Source organism: Semicossyphus pulcher, unplaced genomic scaffold, assembly GCF_022749685.1.
Source record: "Semicossyphus pulcher isolate SPU_LCO1_2020_fin unplaced genomic scaffold, fSemPul1.0.p SCAF_9, whole genome shotgun sequence".
Classification (NCBI taxonomy): domain Eukaryota; kingdom Metazoa; phylum Chordata; class Actinopteri; order Labriformes; family Labridae; genus Semicossyphus; species Semicossyphus pulcher.
The window spans coordinates 8,380,843-8,405,548 of record NW_027211770.1 but is presented as its reverse complement, the minus strand read 5'-3'; the positions used below and the strand labels follow the sequence as shown (position 1 = coordinate 8,405,548).

At 39.8% G+C, this 24,706-nt stretch overlaps 1 protein-coding gene across 1 annotated transcript; it reads right to left on the bottom strand.

Moving 5' to 3' along the window:
* Positions 1–14,454: 14,454 nt before the first annotated feature.
* slc52a3-2b (solute carrier family 52 member 3-2b) lies at positions 14,455–19,818 on the bottom strand. The gene is made up of 4 exons (XM_069656244.1): positions 19,640–19,818; positions 16,338–17,428; positions 16,102–16,225; positions 14,455–15,231 (listed from the first exon to the last, which is right to left on the bottom strand). The coding sequence occupies exons 2-4, from the start codon at positions 17,372–17,374 to the stop codon at positions 15,019–15,021; spliced, it is 1,374 nt and encodes a 457-aa protein (XP_069512345.1). The 5' UTR covers positions 17,375–17,428; positions 19,640–19,818; the 3' UTR covers positions 14,455–15,018.
* Between the last annotated feature and the right edge of the window lie 4,888 nt (positions 19,819–24,706).

Here is a 24,706-nt window from a genome sequence, read left to right as displayed (position 1 = left end):
TGTATTTTAATATGTATGCCTTATGCTTATATCATGCAGTTTGCTATTTAGCTTTTCTCTCTCTTTGTCGTCCCTTCATATGATTTGTACCATTTTTACTACCCTGCATTATGCTTTTCACCTTAGTGCCTATTTTTATTACCTTCGTCTTCCACCTTAACCATGACACAATGATGCAAGACAATCAGAGACCTATAAAGAACATATCCTATGATAGCGGTTCCTAGTTGTGGGGGCTTACAAAGGCAGGTATCAGAGTTTTCTTCTTCCCCAGCGCTCAATATTTAAACAACGGTATGCTTACCTGCTGAATTTAAACGAGAAAACATATGGAGACGATGTAATGTCAATTACTTCTTGCACTGCAGGTTTGCATGTAAATAGGCACAGGGATAATGTAAGAACGCCACAGGCTCGGTTTAACTCGTCCTTCGGGTGAATCCACTGAGGAGTTGGCAGGACTGTTACTTACTGCTGGCAATAATTGATCTGAGTAAACCAAAGGATTTTACCTTTGGTGAAATTATTGTCCAAGTTTCCTCTTTCTGTCGAGAGACTTCAGCGCAGAGCGGCATCAACAAAAAAAGGAAAGAAAAAAACATAATGCACTTTACAGAGCAGCTTCTCTTGCCTCCAGACCAAATATTGTAGATTCATTTCACTGTCACCTAATTCACCTTCCCTCCCTCACAGTCGCAGTCTTTTCCATGTTACCTGTCTTTCGGAGCATGCACACCGTACACAGTAGCTTACAGTATAGCTTCCTAATACATTTTCAGACTAATAGTATAATAGCATGAATAAACTGTATGAATAAGGTTTCTATTTTGTGCCTTACTCTTTCTTGGCGACAAGATCATTGCAACTCTGTAATGCTTTCTGTGTAGGCACAAGGTGAAACATATTTCTCTTTAATATGAAATATTTATGAAAAATGAAATGTGTTTTAATGTGTTCTCAACAATGAATTAATAAATGGCATAATGGTGACCATACATAACCAGCTCTCAATTATTTTTGGTGTTGGGAAGATACATAACTGAGTTTGTAACCCTTTACAATTTCATTTTGAGGTAGAACATTTTCTTAATTATTATCCTAATAAAGTTTTTTTGTTTTTTTTTAACTGTTTTAAATATGACATTAACAAATTGAAAGTGCCTACCTGGCTGCTTTTTTAATAAACCTGCAAGATAACTGTTCTTGTTTAAAATTTAGACAAAGGTATTTCTTCTACTGGAAATTTAAAATGTGTGCAACATTTTATTTCTTACGTTTTTTTATATTTTTTATATATATATTTCTATATGAAAGCTATTGTGCACCTTTATGAGTTACATTTTTTTTTATATTATCTTGGTTCTTCTTTATATTATACATTTTACATAAGAAAAAATGGTAACGCCTTATATTAAGGTCCAACAACCTCCAAGGCTGAGATTTTTGTGCTCTTGAGTGCCTCCCACTGACAATAATTGATAAAAAAAATGTGATAGCACTCTTCCCAAATTAACCAGACATTTACGGCTGGCTCCCTTTGTCATGGTTCTAACTCTTGATTTCCCTCGCTTTCTTTTTTAGAAGTTGTATCTGTAGTCATCGATCTTTTCTTTGTTTGTTCAGCCATAGTAGATTACTGTTTACTCGCAACACTTGCAGAGAACGGAAAAGCAGCCGCTTAGCTCCGCCTACCCTCTCTGGCAGACCAACCACTGCTGGCTGATGGAAAACGCGTCACTGACAGGGCGGTCTTTGTGATTTTTTCCTCAAAAGTCACCACAGACACCCAGTCGTACAAAAATACGGTATACTGTAAATGCAAAGGCTTTCATCAGTGGGCCATAGGCTCAATGATCATTGTGTTACCTCATTCGGTGATAGATAGTGACTTAACAGACATTTATTTAAATGAAAATCTTTGAGATTGTTACTTTAAATAAGTATTGTACCTCTAACTATAAAGAGAGGAATGATGAAAAAGAATGAACAAAAGCACCAGAGGTCAATATGTCCTTACCTTTAGTCTAATTGTTATTTTTACATTAAATATATGTTAATAAGACTATATAAGTGTTAATAATAGTACCATAATCCTGTTTATTGTTAGATTATAAGACATTTATAAGCACTTATAAGAAACTTGTAAACAATTTAAAAGCCTTATAAATTTTTTATAATTGTTTATAATAGCATTACAAGCTCAGTCATTGAGTCTTACTCACTTACCTATTATACCATTGTTAAGCCTTAACTAAGTTTTACAGTTGCTTTATTAAGATTAATACATATTGGATTATGCAGTAATTAGCAAATAACTATGCGCTTATTAAGTTAAGTTAATTATGCTTTTTTGCAGCTACTGGATCTAACAGTGCACACATACTAACAGGCGCATAGTTAATTGCTAATCACTGCATAATAAAGTATGCATTAATCTTAATAAAACAACTGTAAAGTTTAGTTGGCTTGAAAATGGTATAACAGGTAAGTAAGTAAGACTCAATGAATGAGATGGTAAATTATAAGAAACTGTTTCTTATAAGTGCTTATATAGTCTTAGAAAAATATATCTAATGTTAAAAAAGCATCGTATAAGGGATTATAAGGGTTGTGTTACCTATTAACTAATAGAACGTTAATGTAAAGCGTTACCAAAAATATGAATCAGTCGATGAAGGATTCAGTCTTTTATTGAAATTTTTTACTCAATTTACACTAAAAGCATTCTCTGACTATAGCATGCACGGCCCATATGGCTGTACTTTAGTTTAAAGGCCTTTTACTTTGACTTGGCTGTGTGATTTTCTTATGTTATAAAGCTTGACCTTAATAAACCTCAGACTGTTCCAACCTGTACCTATATCCCTAATAAAACCAGAAATGAAGACAGTTTGACGTTGACACGCGAAGGGAAAAAAATAGTTTTTTTGGCACACTTATCATCCACATAGTTTAACATCATTATCATTCTAATTACTGGCAAATAGTTGTAGTTACTAGGTGTTTTACTTTCTTAATATTTCCTATGTTTCTGCCAGCAGGTAGAACATTTAAATCAATCAACAGATGGTATTTGGTCTTGTCTTCCACTGTAGTTTCAAACTGAATTACCTACTCTGTACTTTAACAGGATTCAAAGCAACAATCTGCTGATCGGACAATCCTACAAGCAGAGGCCTGTGTGTTTTCCGGTGAGGATTGTTAGCGGTGGCTAGTTAGAAGTGAAATGGCTCCTCGCCATGGGAGCTGTGCCACACTCCTGTGTACCACCTGCCAGTCCTCCAGACTTTTTCCATGCAGCAAAGTTATGAAGCTCCCATCCCCATAGTGACAGAAGGCAGGCCTAGGCGGTGCTCCCCTGTACGACCGTGGAGAGCCCAAAATAGCTCCACTATTTACAGATGCAGTCACGCCCCTTTTTCCTGGCACCCTGTCCTTCTTACCTTAGTCTTCCTCTGACAGCACCGTACCCTTTGACACAGTGGAGAAATGACTCCGGGCCATAGTTTCCACCGAAGCAAGAAGAAGTCTGTCAAACAGAGCTCTGAAATCTATTCACATCAGTTGAAATACATACATCTATTTTTTTTATATTCTGTATTACAGAACCTGCTCACAACAATCTTGCATTTAAAGCATTTTGCACCATTGCATTAAATGTTGTTTCAAAATCCTTCAATTGTAAGAGCGAGACATTCACAATTATGCATGCACAACAATCAATGCTCGAAAGGTTTTGTTTGCTTTAATTTTAACGTGTGAGTCAACATTTGTGCAGGTGCATTTCTTGGAAGCTTATTTCTTGCCAATATTAAAAGTTATACGAGGGAAACATACAACTATAAATCCTGCATATGGAGAAAACTGGTTTGCTTATTAAGTCGATAAAGTAATAACATCTACATCTACCTTTTGTGTGAGATCTTCAAGATGTACAATTTCAGTGTTCTTATCCCCGTCATATTTGCACTGAATACTACGATACAAGCAATCAAATATTACATATAACAGTACCATGTGGTAATTAATTGCTTTGCTGCAGTACAGTAAAGAACACATCAACATACAGTACATGCAAAGGGCACTCTGGTCCAGTTAAGTGCTATTGTGGTCCTTACCCTTCAGCATCACTAATAACATGCTGTCTGCCCATGGCATGCAGGCTGTGAACGCAACTCTGTTTACTTGATCCCTTTTTACCATAAGTGCTGTCAGTCAAACACAGACGGACATTTTTAACCTTTTTCAGTCCTGTTTATTAAAAAAAACAATAACAGTGCATTTACAAAACAACAGAGGTGGAAAGTAACTAATTACATTTACTCGCATTACTGTAATTGAGTAGTTTTGTGTACTTGTACTTTTTGGAGTAGTTTTTAAAATCTGTAATTTTACTGTTACTGAAGTAGGTTTCGTTTGAAGCATTGTACTTCACTACATTTTAAATCACATCTGTTACTGAGTAAAAAACATCACACCCTGCAGTGAATGATGGGCAGGAGAACAAACAGGCACTAAATCAGGAAGATGGAGACGGACACGTCAGACAGCAGTGGTGCAGACCTTGCTGAAGGCGACATGTTGAATTCTGATTTTGGTCTTCTTTGGGTCATTTAGGGAAAGTCACACAATTGTGACCTTGATCTGTTTTTATTAATAGATTTGCAGTATGACTGTTGTTGGTGTTTGTTGGTGAAGAAAAGAAGGATGGTCTACTCCAACCGTGCTCCCGGAGAGCTACCTTCCTGCATGTTTTAGGTTTCTCCGTACTCCAACACACCTGATTTAGCTCTTTATCAATCCCCTGAGCCGCTTCGGTTGGTTGATAACGAGCAGATCATTCAAACCAGGCGTGTTAGAGTACGGAGAAACCTAAAACACGCAGGAAAGTAGCTCTCAAGGGGCACGGTTGGAGACCCCTGGTCTACAGAATCCACAATTTATGCCACCTTCAATGGTTGGAAATGTTTTATGGGATGGTCTGAACTAAAATGACACATTGTACCTCCCTAAGGGTTTTAAATGTCAAGTGTCGACATATTTTGTTATTGCACTTTAATTTGTAAAGATTTTCCTTTAATTAAAAATAACTAGTTTGGGATTTATATCCTTTTTGCACTACACAGGAGAGACCCCCTCCCGTTGTTAAAAAAAGCAATAGTACTTTTACTTGAGTAGAATATTTTAGTAAACACAGTGTGAATGACAACAAACGCGGATTACATGTGAAGTCAGTTGGACCTTAATTGGTTAGGATAAATGACTTCCTGCTACTTTCATCACAAAGTATACATCATAAATTATTATGTCAATCTCCTCTGTTTGAGGCGCAGCACAAACAAGATCATGAATGTTAGTTTTACAGTAAGAGTTTGAGGGCAGGATATGCTCGCTCGACAGCCTGTTTGAGTTTTGTTCAAATACCCCGCTGGTGGAGCTCACACAATTTGTAGGAGGAGAGATGGCTTCTCTGTCGGACTGGTCGTCACAGTGCAGCTCTGCACAAATGTGCACTTTAGGTTGCAAGAAAAAACATGATGTTTCCTTTACTCCAATAATTAAAAATTTACAATAAACTTTTTTCATGAATTCATTGATTTAGACATGAACAAACTTGAAAAAACACAATGTATTTATTTGACAAAGCATCCCAGATCATTAGTTTATCCAGCTGTTTGATGCACAAAGGAGATGTGGCTGGAGATGGAGATTCCACTGATTGCTTTACCAAATGTCCAAATGACTGATAGACTGTTGATGTGACTGACAGGCTGACCTGCTATCAGACAGACTGAATAAATAACTGACAGAGACTCTGACCACATACAGTATGCACAGACAAGCAAAAATCCTAATCTCTGATCATAACGATTGCAGCGCGTGCCATTTTCTTCCCCAGGGTCCACCTGCGCACGGCACCTGGCAGAGGGCACGACTTAGAAGTTTCATTGTAGGGTTTTATAGTGTCTTTACGGCCCTGCTTCCTGCTCCATTGTATTCCCACAGAGCCCTTAGTTTGGGCTTTTATAAAGTGAGTGCATAGGCACGGCGCTGGAGCTGCTGCCCTCGTCTCCCATCAGCCATCTGCAGGCAGTAAATCCTCAATATACCTCTGTTATGAAGGGCATGTTGAGAGAAGCATGGGGGTGGCTTTAAGAGATAATTGCTTGACCATATTCAGGGACCTTTAATAGTTTTGTCCCTTAAGACTCTACATTTGATCTTTTTTAGTCCCTTGAGCCTTGATTATTCTTTTCTTTGTAGACATATGTCAGTCGACTATAAACAGACCGTTTTATCAATAACCTCAGGATGATAAAGAAAGAAGATGAGGACCATGTGTGTGTGTGTGGATTTAAGCATGTGTTTACATGTGTTTTCTTAATCTGTTTAGGGTGGGGTTTCGGGGCTACACAGGTGTACACAGCCCCCCTTTTCATGGGGCCATTTCACATGTGACAGGTCCAGCAGATGACCCGCTGACATGGTCACATGGTCGTAGACCAACAGACAAATCACCTTTTTAAAAGACACTTTAAGAGACGCTCAGAAAGGCAACCAGATGGGGCCTGGAAAATCCTGTGCCTTCTTTTATTCTCCATCTGCAATCATTCAGCTTGATTCGCTCTCTCTTTTGTGATGCGTGAAATGTTGTGCATGGATTTATAAAATTTAGAGGCGGGACAGATGTTTGCACTTAGGAAATGTGAAAAGTGAGAATTATTTTTAAGGGTCCGTTTATACGATCGCAACACGTGAGTTCTCTATTCACCGCATCAGAGCGGATGCATTCAAAAGTCTGAGAGCTCTATTTCTTCAATGAAGTCAAATACCCCAAGACATCCGAGGCAATCATTCTCCCATTGTTTGCTGTAAATGTTTCGGTACATATGCAGAATGTTTACGTTGAAGTACATTGTAGCGCACATTAGGGATGCTCTTAATGGCCTACAGTAAAAGCCCTTGCTAGTCAAGAGTTCAGGCAGGTGCAGACTCTTACAGTAGATAAAGGAGCCTGGCACTGGAGATGAGTTCACGACAATCACTGTGAGGCTTTTAGACGCCTTCTCCAAGCTCAATCTTCATTTCCCCTGACACTGATTTTGCAATAAGGATCCGGAGAAAAGGGGAATGTCCATCTATTCATTTTAATGATCCCTCATTATTGACTGCTGGCAGGGAGGGGGCGGGCAAAGGTAATGATTCTTTGTCTTAGCTGGCCAATCACTCCTCTTAAAGGAATCAGACTCTAAATAAGGCCACTAATGGATGCCCAGTATGACCTTAATCTGACCTCAGGCAACCCATGCAAACTGACTTCCCGACATGGAGGAGTGAGAGTTTGTCGCTTTAGTTATTTCTCTTTTTGAAACTGGATTTGTTATGATTCATCCCAATAGGAGGAATTGTAATCAGACATTTCTAACCACAGATTACTTGTGGTTTGTACATTTTGATTTTTAAGAATCACCGTGTTTCACTGGAGCTGTGGCCTTGATTTTGGGAAGGTTTTTAACTCATAGTTAGACTTTCTGGGAAATCAGCGTATTTGCTTCCTCACTGAGTGTAAGAGAAAAAGTGTTGTCATGTCTGCAAGGCAAATATGAGGCTAGAGCTAACAGTCAGTTAGCTTAGCTTAGCTGGAAACAAAGGAAAACTACTGTGCCTCTGTCGGAAGGAAGTAAAATCATTCTCCAAGCACTGATTTTGTTACCCTTTGGATAGATATAAGGGCACAACCTGTATTTGGTTCTCGTTTGGTCCTCTTAGAGCAGGAGATTGGTATCTTATGTAAGGTAAATACTACTACCAGCCAGTTAGCTTAGCTTGGCATCAAGTCATAGCTCGGTCTAAGGCCAGAGTTATACTTGCTTTTTAACCATAATTTATTAACCGTAATTGTTTCCATACTTGTCTATGCACTAAGCGTGTTACTGCAGGATACCTCTCCGTGCACGGACGTAACTGACCCAGACTTAGTTTCGCAGGTTTCCCTGCAACTTCTTGAATGGAACTTATCTGTCAGCAGCTATTTTGACAGCCTTGTTTGTCTCTGTGCAGTGTTAATGACAATCCAGTATGTGGATATTGCAAATTGCATCTCCTCTGCCTCTACACTGCCCTTACCGTTCATGTGCATACTGCTACGTGAACAGCCGACGCTCCAGACAGACGCAGGGATTGGTGGCAGCCATCATGAGCACACGGACGCGTAGTTAAAGAGAGTATATCTTGGCTTTAAGGTCAGTAGAGTTGGTGAATATATCAATTGTATCAAATAGTTTATAAAATAATTGCATATAATAGGATTTATGGGTAACTCATATTAAGGCTAAAGTTCTCTCACAATTGATGTCATGGCAGCATTAGCAAATACAAATTCATGGGGTTTTTTGCAGCAACGTTATCAATATGAAACTGATCTAAAACTCTGATTAGCCAACGCGAGCATGTTATGAGTCCTGTGTCTTTTCTTTGGTATTCGGTATAAATGAAAGATTAAAGACTTAAGTAGGTCAGGTTTAAAATAAAAAGCAACAGTAAAGCTGAGATACTCAGAAAGTTTCATTTACTTTTCACATTTGGATAGAGTCATGCAAGCTAATTCCCTATGGTCTTTGAGCTTAGCTAAGCTAAGCGGCTCCTGGCTGTAGCATCATAATTAGAGTGGTATCATTCTTCTCATCTATCTTTTAACAAGAAAGTGCATTTCCCATAAAGACGGACTTTTCTCTGCAAACATTTTCCCACCAAACTTTTTAAATCCAGACTTTCTCAGCACCCTGAGCTTGTTTATCACATATTGATGTGGATGCCTTCAGCAAATGACTTTCAAGGGAAGAAGAAGGAAGAAAGAAAGAGAATGAAAGTGATCTTAAATTCAGAACACACCGGGGGTTCAGGGGTTTTTTAAAGAGAAGATCTTACTGTTTATGTAGAGAGCGAGGAGCACAGGACGCAAATTATTTAGCCTTTCCATCAGTATTTATGTGTGAGCGTGTGCACATCTCTGCCCGTCTTAGCTGTCATCAGTCTGTCAAGGTAATGAACCCTACTTTACTGCAGCCTCCAACAGCTCTTTAAGGCCTACTTCACACCACTGAAGAAATACACTCAGGTATTAGTTGTTTTGCCTGGATGGTCGGCGGGATGATGGGTGGGCGGGGATGTTATTAGGAGCATTCATCTACAAGGCTCCCCAAGCCATACTATACTGAAACTGACCACAAGACAACCCTATCATCCTCAAAGATTACCTGTCTCCTGCACTGTATATGAATGTTTTATCATAAAAGCTTTTCTTTTTTGCTAAGTGCCTCCTTGAGTGTTTGCTTTTAACTTTTGATTACTTTATGTCTTGTTGCGAAGAAGAAAAAAAGAAAAGGGCCCGGGCCATTTGAATATAATGGACATAACGGGAAAGGTAGTCTCTGTTGCTTCATTGAAAGGATATATCACGGCGGTGTAATCCGGCACAGCGGGTGCGAAAAAAAGTTTGGACAGAGTGGTGATTTCAGGGCGATGGAGTAAGCAGATTGTAAGAAGTTTTTGTCAAAGTGGGTCGAGCAGGTGGAGAGAGTCGAGGGAGAAACAGACATGACACAATCATATAAATAAAGCAGTATGGCAGGCTTTGTATAGGATCCACATGTTTCCGTCTGTGAGGAAATATAGGATGTCATGCATTACAGTGTAAAAAGACTCATTTACAAACCACTAAAAGCAGCCCAATTCACCATATCTCTGTTTGATGTGGCGGATCACTTCTCATTTGGCTCACTTTTTATATGATAGCCGAGTTTCTCTTTTTATATCGTCGTGAGTCATTTAGAAGAAAAAATATTTTTCTCTCGTTTGGTCTAGACGTTGAGGTTTCCAGCCCCCGAGCCCCCCCTCCTCCTGCTCCTCAAGGTTTTACCAGACGTCGCGTTGTGAGAGGGGAATGGTCGATTGCATAACGGAAGGCGAGACTTGATCGTTCCTGGCCTTCTCACAAAATTCAATCATTCTCTGCATACTCCAATCCCATGACGGCCCATTAAAGAGCAGCGCGGGCTAGGATTTCCCCTCATGTGTTTTAAATTGAAATTACGGTCACAAAGTCTGCCATATGCATGAATCGAGGAAGACAAGGAGCTTAGGGAAAAGGAGATATCAAAATGGTTGGACAAGAAGGAGAAGGAGAGAGGCAGGCAGAGAGATAAGAAGGACTGCTGTTACTCGTGTCAGCCTGCCACCCACATTCATACTGACCAGACTGTCCTCCTTATGTGTTAGACAAAATCACCAAAACAAACATTTAAAAAATGTAATGTTTCACAATACTCAGATATTACACTTAAATCCTTCCAAGCAGGTCTGCAGCTTTTAAACTCAGCACACCATAAGTCATAGAAACTACGGGAAGAGATAAGGAGAATAGGTGAAGTATGAGACATCAGGAGATGATCGGCCCAGATGTTCTTTTGAGGAACCACTGGGATCTGAATCAGACTCTGACTGGCCCTCAGTTCCTCTTTCTTATTTGTCCCAGTGGACTCGGGGAAGGATGAACACACACACACACACACACACACACACACACACACAACTACATAACATGTATAGGACACTCTGATTTAGTGTGAGGAGGATGTGATGCAGACAGGACTCAGATGACCCGAGCAAACACCCCAGAGTCTCCCCTAACTAAGGTTGAGCAATTTCTCTCTACTGTTGGAAAAATCCCAGAATCAAAGAGGATAACACATTTAGGTTGATGCTAATATTTTCATCTGAATTGGGCATAAAGGTTGGACTCGTTTTTGATTCAGTGTAATGTCTTAATGTGGCTTGCTGTGTGTATAAAAACTGTTGCACTGCTTGAGTCTTAAAGCTTGACTGCAGCTCGGTTTACAGACAGACTCAGTTCCTCGGTCAGATCTTTTAATCATACAGCGACATCTAGTGTTGAATTTAAAGATGTGCAGGGAACAAATCCTAATGAGTTGTTCAGTAGAGCTTCATATAAGCAGCTCATTCAATTAAGATGTTTAAAAGAGCAAATAAAAAAGTAAAAAATATTTCAAGTAGGGCTGTCGATAGAAAAAAGTTAACTAATTTATCGCACAATTTGCTGTGATTAATCGCGATTAATCGTTTTTTTCTTCTTAAGACTGAAGCTTGCAATAATGGATATTTAAATGTAGAATCAACACAAAAGAAATGTAACTTAAAATACCGTTTAATAGCATCTTTTTAGCTTTAAACACAGATTCTGTCCTGTGAACCACAGATTTCCAATAGATCCCTCAAGGCCATAAAAATTTACTGAAAGGCACATTTCTTATATGTACTAAAAGAAATAATAACAGAACCAAGGCCTATAAGTGCCAGTTAAATTTCAAAACCATCATTGTCCTTATCCATCTGTAGCCAGGATGGTTCACTGTGGCGGTTGTCACAGCACTGCTGCGGCGAGAGAGCTGTCCGATCTGCCACTGTCCCAGGCCAGGCCCGCCCGCCCCTGACTGCCTGCGCAGTGCTGGTGTGCACGGGACAAAAGGAGAGAGGGGAGAGAGCAACTCGGAGCCGTGAACTGGGATTACTCTGAACAGCATACATGGGAATGAACTACAATATAATATATTTCACTGGTCTGAAAAAGATGCTAAATCTGTCGTGAGTCGCTTTTTAGGAAAAAGTCCCCAGAGGGAGAGAGAGAGTCGCTAAATTGGCAACACTCACAGAAATTGCCAGAGGAAGTGAACACAGCTGCGTTCATTGTGATTTTTTTTTTTTTACGTGTTAAATATTTCAAATTCATCACAAAAAGGAACGTGTTAATTTTGACAGCACTAATTTCACGATAAATTGTGAAGTTTGGGGTATAAAGCCATCCTTTTTTCTCACTGGCAAACCTGAGCGAAACATTACCTTCAGATATTTTTAGATATTGTATATATTTAAAAAGATACTTATAGCTTGTTTCATCTCTTTATTCAGATTCACACTGAGGCACCGCCATCAGGATCACCCACTGTTAACCATAGACTGTGTAAATAACAGCCATTTGGTTGAGAGTTGGTGGTGCTGGAGACTCCTTGCACGGCTAGATAGTTCCATAAATCACACAGCCAGCCAGATTATTTGTCCAAATTGTGATTGACAAAAATCCCCCAAAACGCTCCAACAACACAAACAGGCCAAGTTAAGCTCAGTGACTGTGCGTCTGTGTTGACATCTAGCAGACAGCCAGGACTCCCTCCTGTCACTCAAGTGACCCCGCCCCTATGCTAAATAGGTTATCCATTACAGTTATCTTGAGCAGTAAAATGAGCTATTAACGACCTTTATGTTGGGAGCATCTTTTCCTCGTTTGCAGATTTATCAGCAAAATGTGAACTCCCAAGTACTCACTTATTCCGATTTTCCCAGATAAGGCAATTCCCCCAATTTCCTAGTCGCCCTCTGGATTTTCTAAAGAGATTTGGGGAAAAAAGAATTATCCAGATATGGACCTCTCATTTTTTGCTATCCAGGATCAGGTATTCCATCTTACTCCTGGTTTTTCAAATTAAAACTGGTTTGGATAAACCTGATCCAGATACAGACTTTTAGGTTAATCAAGTCTAGATGATCAGTGCTCTGAATGTGCAATCCTCACAGTTGCTTTAAACGTTGAAATATGTTTAAATTGATGCTATTTAGGGGACTATAATATGTGGACAAAAATGTCTACTTTATCTACTTTACTCTGTATCTGTACAGCAATTCAAGTAAAACATATTTAAAAATGGTTAAAGTATAAACAGGCTGTAAACATGATTATTTCTGCTGTAAAAATGGGCATTTCCCATCTGCCGTAATAGTATTTTTTGTTTTCTGGAGCCAACCTCAAGTGGCCATTCGAGGAACTACAGTTTTTTGCACTTCCACATTGGCTTCATTTCACTCAACACCAGAGGCTGTCGCTTGCTATCAACACATGGCCAAAGCTTTGACTTCAAATTTGTTTAAAATGCAAATGATATTTCATTGGTACAGACGTAAAGTGTCTGTATGGAATGTAGATGTATTGACACACTGTTAGTTGAAAAAGAATATAGTCAAATATTTCTAATTTTGTTCAGACACTACGAGGCCTTATTAAATTATAAAATGACAGATATGATGCATCACCTCAGAGTTACAGACAGAGATCATTCAAGTCCAAAGTGCTCACTTTTTATAAAACTATTGGTAATGTATGAATCGTTTTGGGTCTGTTGATGTCATTTATTTTTCATGCTTTGTGACATATTCATTATTAGATATTGTGACTCCCATACCATGTATGTATGTGAAAACCAAACCACACACTTAACTTCATGCATACCGCACATCGGCGTATTTAACAGCAGAACAGCTTCTTGTGTTGGTCTGAAGCAGACGTTCACAGGTATGGAAACTTCAATGACTGTAGTGATTGTTTTAGTTACGTCTCCTCTCGCCGTTTGTCCTCTACTCTGCTAATCAGAAACAGATTGGCTGCAGGAGCCGGATTTGTCAACAGAGCTGTTAATCATGCTTTTTACAGCATCAAATAACTCATTAAAAATAAACTTGTCAGAAAAATGAACACTTGGATGTAAATCAGCATGATAAGAACTAACTATAGTGACAGAAACCATGTTTGAGAAAAATTTGTTTGACGTGTATTTTGATTTTTTAGTTTGACTCATGTCCCACCTGTTAACATGGAGAAGGCCGGCTTTATGACCTATACTGCAGCCAGTCAGCAGGGGGCGATAGAGAGGTTGTGGCTTCATTTCTAGGGAGCTGTCATGTCGTCCATCTTTTATACAATCTATGGTGAAAAATCGTCATCAAGTGTGTAGATAATTGTCAATGAAATGCAAAGTGGCAACACACATGGATTGGGCAGACAGGGTCCTTGGATGAATTATTTTTTCATCACCTGTTCTTCTCTTTCTGTGTATATTTTCAATCATGTTATTGTATTTTCCTTGTACATTTATGTCTGTTCTTTACCCTGTTTACTTATCAACTTTTTGTCTCCATGATAGAACTTAAAGCAAAACACACAACAAAACATATCTAAAACAGGTTCCTGCCCCCTCCCCCCACCACCCCCATTCCCTACCCACCGTTGTTTAATTGTTGAATGACATTTGCAGTATAATGCAACTGTGGCTCAGTGGTAGAGTGAGCCGTCTCTTAACCGGAAGGTTGGCGGTTTGATCCACTGCCCCTGCAATCTGGGGTTCAGTACCTTGCCCAAGGACACTTGCCACTGGTGTATGAATGTATGTGAATGGATAGTTGGATCTGGAGATTTGCACTTTGCATAGCAGCCTCTGCCATCAGTGTATGAATGTGTGTGTGAAAGGGTGAATGTAACATGTAGTGTAGTGGTCAGAAGACTAGAAAAGCACTATAGAAGTCCATTTACCATTTACTTATTAAGGCAGCATTAAAACAAGTGTTTTATTTGGTATTGTTTAACAGTTTCTCCAATTAAGTAACGCATACAAAGAAAATTGTCATCTTTAACAACCATGTACACCAGAAAAAGTATTCAGTGTCTAAAATGAAGGCACATATTATATCCAATAGTACCATAAGTTCTTATAAAAGCAACATCAATCAATAATACCGTCACATTGTGTTAACAGTTCAAGTAAACTGGCTTTGACCTCTGATTGAGAAGGAAGTGTTATATGTTGAGCAACAAAATGCTCTTGTTAAGTCTGACACATTCATAATGTAGCTGCTTGTGTAGAGCTCTCTCCATAAATCAATAAATACACCATATAAAACATAAATCTGCCATCTGACTCTAATGAGAGTTAATATGTAAAACATTAGGGATTGGTACATTTATAGATGAACAGCTCTGACCTCTCAGCTGTAGAAATAACTAGGAATATGTAAAGCTCATGACTGCAATGAGTTCAGTGCTACTAAAATAAGCGCAAGTCTTGTTCATCTGTACAACAGTGTTTACACAATCTATAACTTAAACATATTTAGTCACTACATTGGACACTTGGTGTTGCAAGCATCACCTGATTTGAAAAGTCCATAGACACTGACCAATGGGAACATGGATAAAGCACCAACCATAGAGCCCAACTGCACTACTGCTCCACACCACACAAGGGCGCTGTGGCCTTCGTCCCTCAGAATCACCCCAATGATGACCTTCACATAGGACAGGGACAAAACAAAGAGGATCCAGGCCAGCACCTGCAACACAGAAGAGGTAAATATTTCACTCTGTTACACACACACACCAATGAAATCTGCAAAGTGTCCTGGTTTGACCTCAACATGGAAGCTAACTCAATAGCCTTCAACATTTTGCCACCACGACCAGATGGGGAAGGAAGTGTCACTCTAGTTTAAATCTGAATCAGTTTGTTAGTTCCTCCTATTTGTTGGAAGTGCTTCCAATTACTAAAATAAGCAGCTGCAATATTTAGAACCGGTTAACTTAACTATTGTTTTTATTAATAAAATTAGGACAACATTTACATCAATGTAGAATACAAAATATACTACACTACACAAAGCCCAATGAGACCAATGACAAGTACTCTAAAACTTAGGGTCAAAATCCTTTATGTTTTTGTGTTAATCCTGCAGTTGCCAGCACCTCTTGCTCCCTCTCTGTCTTTCTTTTTATTTTTATTTTTTTAGCATTTTAGGCAACACTTGCACATGTAGAAACACTCAAAAGTTTTTGTAATTATCATAACATTTAAGCCTTTCCTAAAAGACATGCTAACTGATACCCTGCTATCTTGCTATTCAGATCTTTTTGCCTATGGTATTTAGAGGCTGTGTTTCGTCTGTGATGGTAATGCTTTCTGTGATGTTCTGTGATGTAATGCTTTCTGTAGAGACATAAATGAGTGTTCACAAATGTGGCACAAACGTGGTTTGACAGTATTGTCTTAAATCAAATTACCATGGCTGAGTTGACACCACCACATTGTAAAACCTGTCAATCCCACGACAGTTTCAAGTTCCAAAATCAGCTGCCATTGATGTAATATATTTAGAAGTCGAAAGAAACATATTAATGTCCCAAATTATTAGAGGAGCGAGTCTTACTATGACTGCAGTTCCAGAGGCACTGTGGACCAGCAGTGGGCAGGGACTAAGAGCAGCCATGGCCATGATGTAGGCTCCAAATCCAGACCCAACCATTGTCAGGAAACCCATGAAGAAGAGAGACCTGGAAATAGATATTGATACATGCTTAAACAAAAAACCTTTTCTTTCACACGATGACAATTACATGACCACTCATTTCAGCAAAAGAGCTTGTTCCAGGTTATCCTTCTTACCTGATCGGCACAAACATGGCAATGAAGCAGGCCACTGGGTTAGCAACAGCTGCCATGGTGGCAGCTAGATGGTAGGCCTTGTTCCCGTACGGCAGACAGGAGTAGGACTGAACCGAGGGCAGCACTGCGTTGGTCAGAGCATTCACCCAGGCCAGTACAAAAAAGATGAACAACACCTCCAGAGTGCTATATGTCCCCCTCCCAAAAGAGCTCCGAGGCTCCCCTCTGACAGCCTCCAGGGGGCAGATCATGGGCTTCTGCTCTGGTGTCTGTGCGTGTAGAGACAGACCTTGTTCCCTCTTCCCAGGAGCAAGATCACCGCTGAAGTACAGGTCGTTATTCCTCTCCCGAGCCACAGCTGGGTGATGGTTGAGCAGGATGAAGGCTACCATGCAAGCAACCATCATGACACTGAGGAACATGAAGAAGATCTGTGCAGAAAATTTTGCTGGCTGGTAGATTGCCTGTAGCTCTCCACTGCCAACAATAGTTGCATTATTACCTGTTTTGTTGGCAGCATCGACCAAAGTGGCGTTCTGACAGTGGACGACACCGACACCTTGAATCAGAGCCACCAATGCAGGCACAAGACCACTGAGGCCTTCGCCTGCAAAGTACGTAGTGAGGTACTCTGGACGCAGTCGCATCATGAAAGGCAGAAAGGTAACAGAGGAGGTGCAGTCTACCACAGACAGCAGGAAGCTCAATACGAGCAGGGGCACGCTGTGCAAAGAGCCCCCGATTGTCACTGTGTGCTTCCAGAAGAAAGCCAGCAGGAATGTCGCAATGATCCCCAACCCTACAATGCAGTAGATCACCGGCCGCTCATCTAGTGTCCCTGGGCGGAAACGGTGCATGAGAGTGATGAAGAGAGGACCTATGTTGGCCATCTGGATGAGGACAGTGAGGTAAGATGGCAGGAACCAGCCCTCTGGGATCTCAGGTACAACAAGGGGCAGCTCCACCCACATCCCGTTGATAGCCACCCAGGAGCCCATACCGAACAGGCAGGCCAGCACGTGAGTGGGCAGCGACATGATGGAGTGATAGTGATGGAATGAGGTAACTCAGGAAATGTAGTCGTACACAATCTGAAATACAGACACATCATAAGTTTTATTAGTAGAGTGCAACACTGAGAACACTTTTTTTTTTACAGTTTCAACCCCCCTCAAAAAATAATCACTTGACTTGCATATAGGAGTTGTTTGAGATGGTTGTGACGTGTGTGGCTCATAAATAGGACTAAGAGTGTAGAGCCATGAAAACAACTGGGAGTCAGTACTACAACACAGGTACAGCAGTGCTTTTGAGCTTAATGCAAATCGTCACACCTACATGCTTACAGATTTAAAGTCGAGCTGAAACGGCATTTCGAGAGTATCTATCTTCCGTATCGTGACGTATTTCCGAGTGAAACAGGACGTGCAGGCGGGACATATCATTGGAGGGATTTGATTTGATCGTTGAGAAGTGGGCGTAGACAGAGGTTCTCCACAGCGCAGTAGCTAGCTAACTGACCGAGCGTTCTTGGTGCTCTGCGGCTAAATGTTGCAGATTGAATGGCTGAAATTGTTTGGTGCTAACTTACGTAAGCACGCGTGAAATTTAGTTTTACCGGAAGAAAAAATGATCGGATTTTGATATAAGAATAAGAAGAAATGTATTTTCTGTATTTTTTTTGGCCTATATGGTCAAATAGATGCACAATATTACCGGGGATGTGATCTAAAAGGATTAAAATGACAATTTTCATTTCACCTCGACTTAACAGTAAGCCTACCAAGTTCCCTATCATTTAGCACATTAGCAGGCAAATGCTTGATTATCAACAGTTATTAGGTCCAAAAAATATAGGCTACATTGTCAAAAATTTGACATAATACTGGTGCTAGATAAGACGCTAGCAGCTCTGTGAGGCTGCACTTGGCATATGCAAGCTAACATGCTCACCGTAACAATGTTAAAGTTCTGGTGTTAATCTGTAACGGTAATAATGAGGTCTATCACAGTCAACCTCTTAGCATGTTAGCATGGTAATATTTGGATATCATCGCTAAAAACACAAGAAAGAGGCTGATGGAAATGTCATTGGCTATAATCTTTCAGTTACTTATTCAGAAAGCAAAGTACAGTACAAATGAGCTGCTACAAAAAATGCTAACACAAGCATATTAACATTCTCACAAAAACAATGAACATCCAGGTGTTTATCTGTTAGAGTAATAATTACCATCTAAAATATGTTAGAATGTAGCATGCTAGCACGCTAACATAGTCAAAACAAAGCTGAGGCTGAAGGAAATATCATGGTAGTTTTCCAGTTTATTGGGAAGTGTTGTCCTATTAAAGATTACGACAATGGCCCTAGTTAAGATGTTAAGGGATCATCAAAGTTGTACAATTAATCTAATGGGAAAGGTGAATGTCTATACCATATTTCATGGCAAATCCATCCTTAAGTTGTTGGGACATTTTAGTCTGGAGCAGAACTGACATTACCATCCCTAAAGCCTCACTAGCATGGCTAAACAGTAAAAGATCAAATGTCTTGAAGATGATGTTTACCAATAACATCAAGGACAAAAATACTGCTTCATAGCAAAGCTGAATGTTACATTGTGACTGTGTACGAAAGCAAATGCCCATGTGATCGGAGATGACCTTCACAGCCTCCCCTTACTTTGCCTCTTATTCTAACCCTCCCTCATGTACAGCTTGGCAAGTGATACCTGACCTTTCACTTACTGACACACTGCTCCCATAAAAAGCCCCATGTGGTTGTGACATAAACAGACACATTAAAGGGAAGTTATAGTGAAGCTGTGAAAATAAAACTGCATCACAAGTGAAGGACTTGCTCTAATTAAAATCACATAGCATATTTTTATTTTGTCTTTGAAACAAAAAGGGTTTTTCGATGTGTTTTAGTAAGATGGTGACAAAGAAATGCTTCTATTCCTAGAAAAAAAAAAAGTAATTGGAAGGTACTTAAATTAAAAAGAAAGATTCTAAATAATGACTTGAAATAAGATTCCCAGTATGGATTGAAAATAAAAGTCGTCCTCCCGACTCTGAGAAAATAACAGTAGTATTAAGAAACTAAAAAGTTGGTGTGTGGTGTCCAACTGTTAAAACTTCCTGTTCCTGCTTTTATGTCTAACATCTAGCTTGGATAAGCATCTCTTCGCATTGTTAATGCCTTGTGTTTTTAGGATCACCAGGAAATCCAATAATCCTTTGGTCTACTTCCTCCATACACACGTCTCCCACAGTCCTCAAAGGTGTCAGAATCAACTTACCTTGTTTAGATCATCACCCGGAAGAGATTTATCCCCTCTTCCCCCTGTCCATTCAAAAACCCCTCACTCCATTACGATCACACTTTTTTTTTGTTACATCAGCCGCAAGTGTGAGTGTGTGTATGCCTTTCCTCCCCCTTTTCTCTTCCACACACACTATCACACAGGCTCACATTCGACTTCCGTGTCCCTGCTGCACTTAACATGGGAGGGGCTGCACAGGCGCACACACACCCTGCACCACCATGACACTTTCAAAGTCCTCCTATTGCAGGCTGGCTTCAAAATCAGACAGCCATGTGCTCACTGTGCCGGGGGCTCAGCAATAGGAGGAGAAGAGTAAAGGGGCAGGTCTCAGATGGAATGGCTCCTCCTATTGCTTTCCCCTCCCCCAACCAGCTTTCAACCTTGTGGTCTGCCCTCCTTTAAACACACAGGCTGCACTCAGGGTGAGAAGGCTGGTTACACACTCTAAGTTATGTACTAGATATTGGAAATATCACACTGACTCCTTCTTTTTCCCTCGCCTTTTATTTCTGACTGCCTGCTGAGCCTCTATTGGCTGCTCTCTGTGCCAGCTGTTCATTCACATAGGCCAGTCCGTTGCATGTTGATTTGCATTTCACAATCATAGACATAAATAGGCTTGCTCAACTGAATAGACCAGTCTGTCAGGTTTAACTTCAGCACCACCCGCATGACATTGCAGTTTATATTTACAATTTAAATCACCTCAAAAGGAAACACTCACAATGTACAGTATGTTGTTTGTTTTAACTACCTGTTATACTACAACCTGAACAGGCTGACATGCCTCCTTTACAGTCAGTCACATTTGACACAGTTACTCTAAGGTAGAGTACAGTTGTATTATCTTAGTAGTAGTCTAAAGTGTGTTAACCAAAGCTTAAAGGATTGTAACTTAAAAAGAGCCTTAAACACTTGGAGGTGTCCCGGGAATCTTAAAGAACTGTGGTACTACGCTTCAGGCCCTTAACTCTGATGGAGATGTTTCCAAAAGGTCCGCAGGGCTTCTTATCGCCTCCTCCAAGCACCCCTACTTAGCAAGGGTGTAAGTGAGTAGCGCTGCCTGGAAGACCAACATTCCCCAACAAGTAACGGACGCTGTTGTTTCATCTTCTACCTGCTCATCCGACCCCTCCTGCTAAACCACATCACATCACTGCAGCCGGGCTGACACAGAGCACTACATGTTTTTTAACCAGCTGAACTCAAGAAATTCAGTCAGTCCGTCAGCCAGACTGAAACATCATAAAAACTACTGAATGTCTGCAATGAAAATTTACTGCAGACAGTCAGTAGTTTTTATGATGTTTCAGAGGTTTTGAGGTTCCCAGAGGATGAACTAGACAGATAATGACTCTTATGCAACTATGAGGTTTAGGAAAAATAGACTTTGAGTGAAAAAACTTTTGGATAAAATGTCAAGAAAGTTGGTGTGAAATTTATGCCCCCTCAAATTTAATTTTAAGAGCTTTGCTTATCCTTTAAATTTCCATTAAGCATCATCATCAGGTCAAATAAAAAAAAATGAAATAATTCCTGATTTTATTGAATGGTTTTGACTAAAGGAGGCAGCAGTACGGAAGCGTATTGCTCTTTAACAGGATTTGATTTAGTTCTACTTCATGCTTGGGTTGAGACATGGCGACATCCTGCTGATATTGAGCACGGTGGATGATAATGTGATAAATATGTGTACACTTAAAAGTATTTTTAAATGTCTTTGGGCTTTACAGAAGGCAGGATGAGTCCGACCCGCTGGAGGCTGCGTCGTTTCTCTGGTTAGCTGGAGGGGAGCACGAGAGGCTCCATGGATGCCAAGTGCCAGTTCACACCCGAAGTACCTCTAATAGACCAACTCACGTTAAAACGTTTTAATGTTATAATGTGAAAATATAGTTATAACATAAAATGTATCACGTTATAACATGATAATGATCCTTTTTTCTTTTTTAATTTCGGCATGGCAGCAATACGCTTCCGTAAAACAGCAGACATCTAATAAGGTCCCAAAAATGTACCTAGAATCCCCCTTCTGCATTCTCTCATGAGCGTGTAATGATATTGTCCACACACAGTCAAAGCAGTACCTTTTTCAAGGTTGTCAACTACAAATTGCTTAGATTTTCTCTCAAGTAATTTTGATACTAAACTATCGTGCCATTGTGTTGCATCAAACTACAATATATTACATGTTTACAAAATGCAATATGACACACTTATCCAATATGAAAATAAAACTTCTTCAAAGTGACAAGCTTTTTAGGATGTCCAATTTTAATATCTTAGAATATTGATTTAAGTGGCATCCAAAATAAATATTGCAATATTGCAAGTATATATTTATAAAGATGAATGCTGATACAATACAAATGTAATAGAGTTGGGTAACATGAGGACACTTGCTAAGGACAAGCTCTTATTTCTAAGTTTGTTTTTCCTTCTAAACTCCATTCTACACCAAATTTCCTCATTGCTCAAGATTACACAACTTAGAAAAAACCACCATAAACTTTAAATTACCTCTATTCATCACGCTAAATTACACAAGACACCACCTACCTGCCTGTGGGAATGGAAGTGAAGAGTCAGTTCTTGTGAGAGGTTACACAAGTGCACCACTGTGTGCTCAGGGTAACTATTCAGACGCGTACCAGCACAGTGGCCTTCTGCTGTTTCTGTCTTATGCACGCACATTGTGTTGAGTGCTTGTACTTTACTACTCTGGGTCTCTCGATCTGTGTCATGTGACTGCAGAGGGCTGAGCCAGGGGTCCAGTTTGGGAACCAAAGTCCTCAGCAGCAGGGGTGGGTGGAGAAAGGGGAATGAGGACAGAGGGAGGAAAGAAAGGATAGACGATGGATGAAAGAAGGGGTAGATGAGAAAATGTTGGCAAGAAAGCAGAGGAAAAGGATCCGACCGAATATAATGAATCTACTACATCAACAGGATGGTTCTACTTTTTTTGTAGAAAGGTTGAAGTCTGGGTGGCTAAGCCAACCAGAAGATGACTTTGGACAGCTTTGGTGCTTTCTGAGTGGGTATGTGATCGAGGTCAGTCCGGCTTTTGTTTTGCACAAATTCCAGCCCAAACGAATGACCCCTGTGGAGCACCAACCTCATTGTATTTCATTCGAGCGCCCTTGCACCCACCTCTGCCTTGCCCCCTGACTGGTACTACATGTTCCCTTTGGAACAATAACAACATCTCTTTTTAGACTCGTGACATTCAAGCAAATTATTTTTGATTCAGTGAATTAAAATGATTTAAGCATACTGGATGTGTGGTTAAGGCGACTGTTGCATAACTAACACATTTTAACCATGGCTTTTTTGTAGCTGCACAACATAATCTTTGTTCTTCCAGTCCCAAAAATATTCCTGTTCAACGAATCATGCAGTTCTCTTATTCTGTTCTGTTGTTTGCATATTGGCATGTGCAATATTTGAAAGGTTGTGAATGTGATTATGTAGAAAAGTTGTTGATATTGAGTACAATGTTGATAAGATAGAGGCAATAAAACACCATCATCAAACTCTACAGCAAACAAGGACACGCAAGTAATCTCACAAACATTAGCTAGGTGGTGGGTTAATCTAATGTGCAGCTAAGCTAACACTGACTGACTGCTAACACATACAGCATACATCTCTTCAGCTACTAAAGCTAACATTACAACAACTGCATATCTTTGCATAACATTAGAAAGAAGAAATGTAGCACATAGTGGGCGGGGCCTATGCAGATTCAGGAATTTTTAATGAGGGAGGAGGAGGAGATGCCTTGGGAGGATTTTTACAGGGTGATTAAATGTATTTTGCAGAAAAAATATATCAGACACAATTCATTATTTCAAGTAGAGCATTTTATGTCTTAAAACATGACTGGAGCTGGTCTTTAAATGAATCATAGTCACTCAAGTGTTTTATGTACAAAGCTGTAACAGCTATCCATTTGCATTATCAAGTGAAGTGAGACTGATTAAGTAGTTAAAATGTATGAAATATATTTATGAAGTGTCAATAGGCAACAAATCATACCATTGACTCTTGCAGCTGAATTAAATTGTCTCAAATTCTGTTTTATTTTGTAGCCTTAGGCTAAGGCTAATTCTGGGGCCTATCCTGTGACAGCAGTGACAAAAAACTTAGATGATTGATTAAGATAAGTTTATTTTTCCACTGAGCTAAATGGAGTTCTTCTTATTGGTCTTACAGGATGTGTTTTGGGTCTGCAGTTGGACCACAAAGACCTCATATGGCTGCAAATCAAAGAGTGAGTGCCATATTTCCCTGTGCTGTTGATTTATGCCCTGAACTATAGTCGGTGATAATAGAATGATTGGTTTTCAGCATAAATATCATAGATGGATAAAAAACTGAAATAAAAGAGTGAAGAGATATTTCCATACAGGTAAAGGGACCACTTGTGAACCATTGACTCCGATGTCCAGTCACAGGACAGTGTTGTTTTCATAAAGCTTGAATACTGTGCCAGGTGATCCAGTGACCTGGAGTCATGGTGAATATTTGTGTAGAAGTACAATACTCTGCTTTCTTTCTCATAACTGCTGGGCTCCTTGTTTAAACAAATCTGTCTGTGTTTTTGGTACTGCATGTACATAACGAGTGAGACTGAAAGATTCACTTGTTTAACATCAACAGGGGGGGAACTTGATCTACCGGTATGTATTCATAGAGAGAACGTCTGACATTGGGAATTCATCACTCAATATGGTAGCAAACACAAGAGTAGCTACACTGACCTTTATCCTTAATCTGTAGTTAGGATGACTTCTGATGCGATGCTTTTCTCTCAATATAAACTCAATGTTTGGATGTCTATATTTTTTCTTTTTCATTCAACATTGTAGTGGGTATTGATCCTTTTTTTTCTTCATGCTTGGACTACTGAAAATCCTGTTTACATGCCTCAGAGCCCGAGCTGTGGCCCAATTTGAGATTATGCACATCTCCGCAGCAAGACTTCAAACTAAGACAAAGCGTACCACTCACATCACCCCAATTTCATCTTAAAAATGT